Source organism: Trichomycterus rosablanca, chromosome 19 (assembly GCF_030014385.1).
Source record: "Trichomycterus rosablanca isolate fTriRos1 chromosome 19, fTriRos1.hap1, whole genome shotgun sequence".
Lineage (NCBI taxonomy): Eukaryota > Metazoa > Chordata > Actinopteri > Siluriformes > Trichomycteridae > Trichomycterus > Trichomycterus rosablanca.
The window spans coordinates 12626731-12638079 of NC_086006.1; the positions used below are offsets into that span (position 1 = coordinate 12626731).

The 11349-nt window shown below is 36.6% G+C and overlaps 1 protein-coding gene across 1 annotated transcript in view; it reads left to right on the top strand.

Annotated features, from left to right (window-relative positions):
• The window catches only part of adcy6a (adenylate cyclase 6a), a 122814-nt gene extending 121518 nt beyond the window's left edge, over window positions 1–1296 (top strand). Inside the window, exon 23 of the mRNA XM_063015127.1 lies at window positions 836–1296. Within this exon, the coding sequence (XP_062871197.1) occupies window positions 836–964 (129 nt within the window). The 3' untranslated portion in view covers window positions 965–1296. The remainder of the gene's footprint in view (window positions 1–835) is intronic.
• The last annotated feature ends 10053 nt before the right edge of the window (window positions 1297–11349 follow it).

Consider the following 11349-nt stretch of genomic DNA (forward strand, 5'->3'; position numbering starts at 1 on the left):
TCAGGACCCCCACAGGACCACCACAGAGCAGGCATTATTTAGGTGATGGATCATTTTCAGCACTGCAGTGACCCAGACATGGTGGTGGTGTTTTAGTGTGTGTTGTGCTGGTATGAGTGGATCAGACACAGCAGCGCTGCTGGAGTTTTTAAATACCGTATCCACTCTATTAGACACTCCTACCTAATTTGTCCACCTTGTAGATGTAAAGTCAGAGATGATCGCTCATCTATTGCTGCAGTTTGAATTGGTCATCTTCTAGACCTTCATTAGTGGTCACAGGACACTGCCCATGGGGCGCTGTTGGCTGGATATTTTTGGTTGGTGGACTATCATCAGTCCAGCAGTGACAGCGAGGTGTTTAAAAACTCCAGCAGCATTGCTGTGTCTTATCCACTCATACCAGCACAACACACACTAACACACCACCACCATGTCAGTGTCACCGCAGTGCTGAGAATGATCCACCACCTAAATAATACCTGCTCTGTGGTGGTCCTGTGGGGGGTCCTGACCATTGAAGAAGAGGGTGAAAGCAGTCTAAAAAAAAGCATGCAAAGAAACAGATGGACTACTGTCAGTAACTGTAGAACTACAAAGTGCTTCTGTATGGTAAGTGGAGCTGATAAAATAGACAGTGAGTGTAGAAACAAGAAGGTGGTTTTAATGTTATGGCTGATCATTGTATATTGCAGAGTAAAGGGACCTGCAGTGTCAGTCATCTGTGCCAGCATCTCCCTGCATAGTGGGCTAGCATAATTTACTGCTGCTCCACCTTCATAAATAATGATTTTCCTATTTAAATACTTTTTATAATATTGTTTTACTCTTGCAGGTGACTACAGACCTGCACCAGGTGTTGGCAAGTAAAGAGTACCAACTGGAGTGCCGTGGAGTCATTAAGGTCAAAGGCAAAGGGGAGATGACCACTTACTTTCTAAATGATGGACCTCCCAGCAGTTAGCATTGTTTTAGTGTTCCTCTGATTATTCTGCAGCTGGATTGTAAATGAAAGGCAACAATGCAAAATGCAGTCAAACTAGTAGCCATGTCATCACTTGAAGGAAAGTTTATTTGTACATACAAAAATTTATTAGAAATAAAAATAAACTTGTATGACTCCAGGATGAAAAGCTGTCAGCAGTCCCATGTGTGGCTGTTTATTTGGAAGGTTAATTTATCGTATGTCTTTAAGCCTCTTTCTCAGGCTTTGTAAAAGTTGCTAAATCTTTATTTAAACAGAGGCCAATTGTTGCCGAAGAAAAACACTGTACATAAAGGATTTTTCTGATTTTATTTTTGTGTAAAGCTTTCCTGTTATTTTATTACATAATACAAACACAGGTACTTTAGTTATTTATTTTGATCGTAATGTTTTGAGCAAAAAGTATTTTATAGAAAACATGCACACTTCTACGTATATCATACATGAGTATGTACGTTAGTATATTTGTGTGTCCACAAAGTACTGATGAAAAAATACTGAAGAATTATATTGAATTATATTCTATTTAGAGAAGAATAATATTAAATGCTATCAAGGTCTCTGCCCTTCACTGAGGCTTGTGACAATTAAATAAACTAATAAATAAACAAACAAAGAAGAAATTTAATAAATGCAGTTTTTTGTCAGCTACCACAGCAGGCTGATAGATACTTTATTGTTGAGTTAAAAGATTTACAGTTTTAAATCAGAAAAAGTTGGGACAGTATGGAAAATGCAAATAAAAGCAGTGATTCATTCATGTACTTTGACATTTATTTCATTGCAGACAGTATGAACCCAAGATATTTCTGTTTTTTTAGATATAGTTTTTTTTTTCTGGTCAGCTTCATTTAATTTATGAATATACATCTACTCCTACATTTCTGGTCTGCAACACATTCCAAAAAAGTTGGGAAGCATTTAACACTTTGAACTGTTGCCATTCCTTCTCATAACACATTCCTTGTCACAGATGTTTTGACCCCGAGAATACCAAACGATGAGAATGTTGCTTATTTTTTTTCGTTTCAAAATTCTCCACACATTCTCCATTGGGGACAGGTCAGTTCAGTACCCTCTTCTTTCTTAGCCATGCTTTTGTAATGTGTGCAGCATGTGGTTTCGCATAGGTGAAAATGCATGGACGTCCTTGGAAAAAATGTTTTAAAGGCAGTACGTGTTGCTCTAAAATCTCAATGTACTTTTCTGCAGTAAAGTGGACATGGTTAACATAAGCCTTCTTTTTTGCACAATAAAGTTTTAAGTGGCATTTGTGAATGTAACTTCATGTTGTTGTGCTTGACAAAGGTTTCATTAAGTAATTTCTTGCCCAGCTATTCAGCTATTGATGAATGGCGGTTCTTGATGCAGAGTCGTCTGAGGGATCAGAGATCATGGGTGTTCAGTCTAGTCTTGTGCCCTTCCCCCCTTCATACTAAAATTCCATCAGATTCTTTATCTTTAAATATCTGGGGTTCAAACTCTGCAATTAAGTCAAAGTAAACGTAAGAAACATAGCATTTTCATTTGCATTTTCCATACTGTCCCAGCATTTTCTGATTTGGGGTTGTTTTTTATATCAATTCATTCTAAAGTGAATTTAGATGAAGCAAAAAAGAAAATATGTGCCAGTCTTATTCTGTATGAACTATGATCAAACTGGACTTTCAACATATCCACCAGAGAGAATGTAACTTTTTCCTTTTTCCATCTGTGGTCTGATTTCTTTTTCAACAACTGTTGGATATTTTATATTCATTAACCTTCTTTTCCTGTTTAAAAAAGTATTTTTGTTACAAAACAAATGTAAAACGTTAAAAAAAGATTTCAGAGACAATGGGGAAAAATACAGCATTGGATACCAAGGTACCAATTTACTATGTTTTAGGTTCACTGGTGAGAAACTTTTTTCTTCAGTAAAAAAGTAAATATACATACTTAATCATAACATACACATTACGACTGGATACTGTGCTTTGTAAACCTGAAAGGGGCATAACTCTTTTCACTGTGAGGTTTCTGTGATACAACAAATCTGCTTTCTTGCTAAACCTGATTGCTGAAAAGCATGTCTGATTGTGGTACTGTTTCATCACATGTATGTTTATTTCTCAAGAGTTTTAATGGGGTTTTTTTGTATTACCTGTATAACTTTGTATGGTTTCCTTTATGGTTATTAATATGCATTTGACTTTGATTTCATTCCCGTTTCCAGAAGAAAGAAACAGGCAATATTTAACTCTTTTAGACATGATTTTGCTATAAGCTATAAGCTATCAGGCTACAGCTACCTTTTTATTCTAGAAATGACCTACTAAAAAGTCACACATTAACAGACATGTACAGTATGTAAACCATGCAGAAAAAAACACTGGTGCATTGTATCTTATTTATCAGGAATGTATAGGACATCAGAGCCAGTATTATTCAACAAGGCCATTTTCTTTGTGGCATCCTTCCTCTGCAGACCAATTGACAGCAACTGTATGTCTTTAGTAATTACAGTATCTCTGTCTCATGAGATCCCTATCATGAGCCATCCTGACTTGAGATGTTATTATTGAACAAAATTTGCCAAAGATGGCATATTACTAAAAAAAAAACTAGAATACAGAGTATTAATTTGCATGCTGGCAGCCCAAGCTGTGTCTTTCTTCTGCTAGGTTGTCTTACTACTATGAACTACAATATCATGGTAGTAGCACAGGTTATTACATTGACATTTGCTACAGTTTCTAAAGAGTAATAAGAATGGACAGTTGGAATACTGTGTTATGTGTTGGTTTTTCTTTAAATTTGTCTTAATACTAACACACAATTATTCTTCTAACTGGCTCCTTATCTTGTGTGTGTGTGTAGGTGTGTGTGTGTGTGTAGGTGTGTGTAGGTGTGTCAAAGTCTAAAAAGAGACTAGGTTTTTGGCTTACAATGAAAAGATTTTTGACAATATGTAATAATTGTCTCTTTCCTAAATGAAACAGAGTACATTTTGCTTTATATATTTTACTGTCATTGATAACTCTGTACTTATGAATATAAAAAAAAACTTATTTTCAAAGTTTGTTTCATTTGCCCAGAGCTGCATTATAACAATTTATAAAATTACCAAAAAAGAAAGAGATTGTATGTGAACCCTTTGGAATTGCCTGAATTGTGACAAAACAAAACAAGTTCAAATTTTAAAACTACTTAGTTTTTTAATTAACTCTGTGTTTTGGTTTTATTTCTCATTGGATCATTATATTTATTAAGCTTTAAGGAACTGAATGCTAGGCCTCCCTTAAGCATGATACTTTCTCCACTGGGTTTTAGATAAGGACAGCATAGTGTATTTTTGTAAACCTTATCTGTTATTAGAACATTGTCCCAGAAGCGTTATGGAACATCCAGCTGACAAACCTGAGATGTGCAGCAATTTATATATTTTTCTTTTATTAACACAGTGTTATGTTAGTTTAGAGATTACTACAGATCATTTGCTGTTACTCTCATCTATTTCTAAATAAATAAAAAAGCATATTATGCTTTTGGAGAGATCTGTCCTTGGAAGAGTAGCAACCACATCCTCTCTACTTTGTACTGTTTGGACATGCAGTTCTTAAGAAATGCTTTTTTTGTTCAGCTTCATGTGTATGTTCTGCTTTAAGTACACATTATGTCCAAAAGTATGTGATTATCTGACCACAAGCATGCTAGACATCTTATTCCATGTCACATGATTGAGATTCACAGCAGTTAACAGCAGCTATAACAATTATCTTCTCTGATCTTCTCTGCAATTTTGTAACCTTTTACAGGTAATTGATATTTAATGTTTATTTTATTAACTTAAGTGATTTTTGTAAATATTCACTAATTCTTGATCTGATGCCTCCAACACAGTCCAGAAAAATTGGGGCATAGGCACTGTCAGACTAGGAAGTATTTGGAATGAACAAATAAACTTTCCACCGGTAAACAGGTGCAAAGGGAGCAAGACTGCAAAATTGTACAATTGACATACAATTGTGGTCAACATTAAGGTGCTCAGGTGGTGCAGCCATAAAACACACTAGCAGACCAGAGCTGACAATTCAAACTGGTGAGTTCAAATCTCAGCTCATCTACTGATTGGCTTGTCCAAGGGTGGGAATGTTGAAGGGGGATAACTCATAACTGCTGCAATTTTGACCTCAGCTGGCTGTTTGATGAGATGAGGGTTAGTAGAGATTGGTACATGACTCTCCATGCACAATACAGATATCTGTATAAACCCACCTTGTGCAAGTAAAAATAAGCAGTCGGCTACTGCATGTCAGAGGGGTTGTGTGTTGGTCACGTATCTCCTCGGTCAGGAGTGGAGGTCAGTTGGGGAAAAATGCATCAAAAAGTTGATTGTTTAGTATAAAAAAAATTAAAAGACAATATCCTTAGAAGTCAATATGTACCAACTTTGTATGACTAGAATATTTTAATGTATAATTAATGTAGTTGACCTGTCCACATACATGCAGTTATTTCAAAAGAGAAATAAAGAAGAAACATAGTATATGACATGGACAGGATTAAAGGCATTCTTCCCCAATACTTAAACAACATAGGTTGCACAACCTTTGTTTGAACCTAGTTTTCTTATATTTGGGAGCACATTTCTAAAATGCTCTGATAATCTATTTTTATTGTTCCTGTAACATGTTTAAGCAAATCTTAAAGCAAAGAAGCCCCAAAACATTACGGATCCTCACTTTAAAAAAAAATATAGTTTATATATCCAATTAGTTTCTCTAAACACTTTATTTTAGGAGATATGTTGCATAGTGTACTTAATATACATGGGTGCCAATAATGTTGACCACAACTGTATAACAACAACGTCCAAAAACACTGCAGACTACTCAGGGCTTAAGGTCATCTGAGATGACTGATTCAAAGTGAAAATGTATGCTTTGGTCTGAGGAGAAAATAATGGATGTGAGAAAAAGGACCACTGACAACTGTTACCAACACAAATTTTAAAACCTCTTTGGTAGGGGGGTGTCAGTGCAAGCTAAAGTGGTATGTCACTAAAAAATTGCAATATATTCATTTTCACAAATACAAGAATTAGTGTCTTTAATATCCAAACCGTTTTACAACATTGGTTAAAGCAAAGGTGATGTTAAAGGTGATGTTAAAAATGTCTAACATTTTAAAAAATGATTTACAGTTGTAAAATTTACAATAAGCATATATGTTCAAAAAACTTGTTTTTTTTATAGATATTTCAGACAACTCCAAGCAACACAGATCAAAATACAAAACAAAACTTCCTCACTAACAGTAACTGAATCTTTTCTGACTTACACAGCTTAAGCACAGAGCCAATCATTACTAATATTCACAAACTAAAAGAGAAAGCAATGTCTGTGTAAAAAACGATAAATGTTGACAATGAAGCTCAAAACAAGCAACATTTATGATCAGCCATGGACATCTTCATACACCTGAAAAACAGCAACGTTTCAATAGAATTAAAAATAGAACGTATTATACTGTACATCCCAAACCAGAAAAAATTGTTACAATACGGCAAATGCTAATAAAAATGCAGTGTTTCTTACATTTACTTACATTTCATTTTGAATAGTTTAAAACCAAGATATTTCATGCTTTGCCTGGTCAGCATTATTGAATTTGTTAATATACATTCATTCCTGCATTTTAGGCCCTGCAACACATTCCAAAAAAGACGATTGGTGGTAAAACATGTACCATTTCAGGTTTCAGGTCTAATTATCCCATTCTTCCTATAAACACTTTTAAAAGTGTGCAGCATTACATGGTTGTCTTTGTCGCATTTTTCTGTTCTCCACATTCTCCACCCTCGATGAGCTCCGTTTTTGGTTTCGAAAATGACAGTTTCTACTAGAGATGAAAGAGAAACACACTCTTGCAGTGTCTAACTTTCACAAATAGATGGCAGCAATCGTAAAGAACAAATGCAGTTTTGTTGTCATGTTGACTGTACAGACAAAGATTAAATTCGTAGATGAGGATTTCCCTTCAGGATTTTCTTTTTTTTTTTAGCGGGAACACATCTGATTTGTGAGAGAAAAAACTGGGATAAAAAGTATCTTATTAGCAGCTGGTAGCAGAGTGGTTAAGGTACTGGACTAGTAATTGGAAGTTTGCTGGTTCAAGCCCTACATCTGCCAGGATGACACTGTTGGTCCTTTGAGCAAGGTCCTTAATCCTTAATTGCTGAATTGTATATGTCTATGATACACTTTGGATAAAAGTGTCTGTAAAATGCTGTAAATGTAAAATGTAATTAGGACAGTGGTACTTCAGCGGTTAAGGTAAAGAACAAGTAATTGTAAGATTGCTGGTTCAAGCCCCACGTTTGCCAGATTTGTCACTGTTGGGCTCTTGAGAAAGGCTCTTAACACTCAATTGCTTGCAATGTATATGGTCACAATTGTAAGTTGCTTTGGATAAAAGAGTCTGCTAACAGCCTAAAATGTATTTGTCTTATTTGTGATTACACTGTTTTTTTCTATATGTTCTGTAGATATTAACAAGTGAACTACGCTGTACTGTCATGGCATTTGCTTTTTTTGTTTGGGGTCATTTAAACCATGGCAACCAAACGCCCACAGGCAATAACGCTGCCGGTGTGAACCATACATTTAGACCGCCAAGAACTGCGACACGACAAATCGATTGTCATTTATTTTTAATTGTAGCTGGCAATTACAGGTGACAGGAGGCAGAACAAATGTTTGCAACGCAAAGTGAGTCAGCAACACAAAAAAGTTAAGTGAAGTTAACCCTACGTTTACACGGCAGTAAATTTTTGCCTTTTGTCGTCCTACTCTTTAAACGCTCATTGCCCAGTGTTCACACTTGGTTTGCCATGGTGTAACTGATGCCAAGCAAACAAAAATTCCATTACAGTTTAGTGTACTTTACTGGCTAGTTTCTACAAAGCGTGTAAAAAAAACTAAAAAAAAATCAGATCTGTTCCCACCTAATTTTTACCACAAATCAGATTCAAATACCACAAATCAGATGTTCCTGCTAAAAATAAAAATCCTGAAGAGAAAATCGCTCGTCTACATTTTTTCCCCTGCACAGTCAATCATTGTCTGTGCTTATATAACTGCGTTTGTCCTTTGTAATTGCTGACGACCATTTGCAGAAGTTTGACACGGTGACAATAGGTTTCTCTTCTGTCACGGGTAGAACTATTATCTAAAAACTACAGTGGTAAAGATAATGCATGTACCGCTCTGCCATTGGTAACTGCCACATAACCCCGTCCATTGTGCCTCACTAACACTGAAAATAATTTAAAATAAATGACAGCCGGTCACTTTGTTGACCCTATGCTCAGACGTTTTTTTATCTTTTGTCGCCCAAGTCATCGATAGCTCATTGCCCTGTGTTCACACCACAAGCATCACCATCATCTGTAGGCGTTTAGTTTTCATGGTTTAACAGAAACCAAGAACAAAAAAAACATGTCATGGCAGTACAGCATACTGTGGCAATCTGGCTTACATGACTCGCTCCACCAATGTAAACAAAGTGCCATATTGTTTCTCAGGGTGCATTCTGTCTGCTCAAGGTGGCACGGTCTTCCCCGAGGCCAAAACGGGTGGACATAAACATAAAGAATTCTGTACTAAAGTGTAAAAACAGCTATATTACCATAATCTGTAGACAAAGATGAACCATGTATTCATGAATGTTACATGCTGGTTTATGTGTTTTCTGTGAACATGAACATAGTTGATGTCACTACCCCATTTTGCAAGTGATTGTCAACCTCGGGTAGGGGTGACCTATACCTGTTCTCCCACACACTGGCTCACATCAGTGTCAGTTGATTAAAACAAAAGAGCAAAAATGATTCCTTCTGACTCGGCTGTGAAGATGGTTTAACTGCCTCTATTATTCTTTTCTTGTCCTTGATGATTGTCGAAACTGTGGACTGAGAAAGGCTGAGATCACATGCGATCAAAATCATAGTTTTACCTTCTTTATTCTTTGTTATTATTTTGCTTTTAAAGTAATGTTTCCTCTTCTTTTTTCACCACCAACTGGAGATTCACCTGGGTTTTTGGTAGACATAACTGCACACACGTACGTGGGTTTGGTTAAAAAATATTACAAAAATGCTTGCTATAACCACAAGGATGCTAACCGAAACTGAAGCTTCAGCATCTCAGGAGCATCTGCATCTACAGAGTGTATAGAAAAAAAAAACATTTGCACACAAATCGGATAGCTTCTAACAGTTTTTTAACCACAAATCAGACATATTCCTGCTAAAAGTGAAACTCCTGGGAGGATATCTATTTTCTACACATTTCACCCCCTCGCAGCGCATCACTGTCTGCGCAGTTAACATGACAAGAAAACTTGCATTTGCTGCTATGTCTATTTTCAGAAGTTTGACACTGCTGCACAGACAGGTCAGCTTTCTCCAATGCCCTCTGTCTTTTGTTGCTTGTAGCAGACTAGCCCTTGATAATGCAATCCATGTTGTTGTCAATGTAGATTATTTTTTTTGCCTCTCTCATCTTCTAAGTCCTGTCATTTAGATATAACCAACCATTTGGATATAAAAATAGCACACACCTATAATTTAGTAGCACTTTAGAACCAACTTTAGTAACGATAACTTGAAGCATAAGATTTCTTGTAGTAGTTAATCACTATCTTATATGGTTTATTGAGAACAAACTTCCTCTCTACTGATATTGACCTCCACTCTGACTGAGGAGAGCCATGAGTAACACACGCCCCCTTCGATACATGTGCAGTAGCCGAGTGTATCTTTTCATCTGCATGAGGCGAGTCAGCTTTGTGTATGGAAAGACACACCCTGATCCTATTATCCACCGTCTCTGTGCAGGCACCATCAATCAGCCAGCGGAGGTCATAATTGCATCTGTTATGAGGAATCCCCTCCAGCACCCTCCCTTGACAACCATTGTTGTTCATGTAGGTGCTCAGCCTGCTGGTAGCGTTTCGAACCGCCACTTGAGCGCCTGTGATGTAGATTTTTTTGTATTTATTTTTCCCAGATTTTGAGTAGCAACAACTGCTTCTCCAAGGTCATTGGTGATGTATTTTCTGATTGAAAACTCAGTATGACACATTTCATGAATACTGTTTCTGTGCAGAAAAGAGCATAATTGTAGGGATTCTTATCTAGACAAATAAAGCAATAGTCCTAGCAGTGCCACAGTCCAAATGATCTGGATTAGTGACCTGCTTCAATAAGCAGTGCCACATTTAAAAGAACAGAAGAGTTCAGAGAAGTAGGATTAGCAGCGCTAGTAGCACTAATAAAGCACTAGCACATGGCCCACAGTGCCACAGTCAAATATAGCTACAACATCATTGTGCCCCATTGCAAAGAAATACCAATTGTAATGCCAAACCTAAAGCCGCGATTTACTGTATGCTTTCGTTTTGCAATGACAACAAAACATTATGAAATTTACAAAACACACAGAGAAATACAAGAACGATGCAGAGCGCTCACATCTGAGACTTTGTTAGCAAAACTGCAAAAAAAACAAGGACTTTTTATAGTGTTACACATCCAGGACTGGAACAGTCAAGAAAAGCTTTGTGACCTCTGGAAAGAATATCCAACAAGAACCAAGGACTTAAAAACAGCAAATGAGATAATTAGACTCCAAACTAAATAGCAATAGCACTTTGTAAAGTTAATTTAAAAATCGAGAAAGTTGATTAAATAGTGAAATATTGTTGATGTTTTTACTGCTTCTTATTTTAATTTCCCGATTGTAAAATCTTCTCTTAACAGTAACAGCTGTATAATTTACTGCTTTTTATAGAGATACAATTAATATTGATCAGAATTAAGTTTAGCCTATTGGTACGGTGCTCCACAACAGTCCCAGTTTCTCATGTGGCCCCTTGCAAAATTTATTTGCCCACCCTTGTTTAACTCCAAATCTGGAGTCGCTGTGTAAATCTTTGTAATTGCACTGCGTTCTGGATGCAAAACTAGAAATTTGGTGCAAAGATTGGCCAGTGTACATAAAAAAATTTAAACAGACATGGATAAGAAATATGGATATGTATTGGAGCAGGCTCATAAATACTGTGCATGATTAAGGCTGCACCTGTAACTACATCAGGGCGACAGTGCAAATATCAGTCTCTTATTTGAATGTATTACATATCACGTGACTCACTGCACCAAAACGGTGTAATATTAAAAGCCATTTGTTGTTTAGGGCTAACTTGATAAACTTGATCTGACTAGCCCTGTGACCACATTGTTCCTCAGGTGTGAGACCAATGGCGTTCCATAAATCCTTAAGCCTAAAACTCACAATGACTTGCGCGTTTCGCATGTG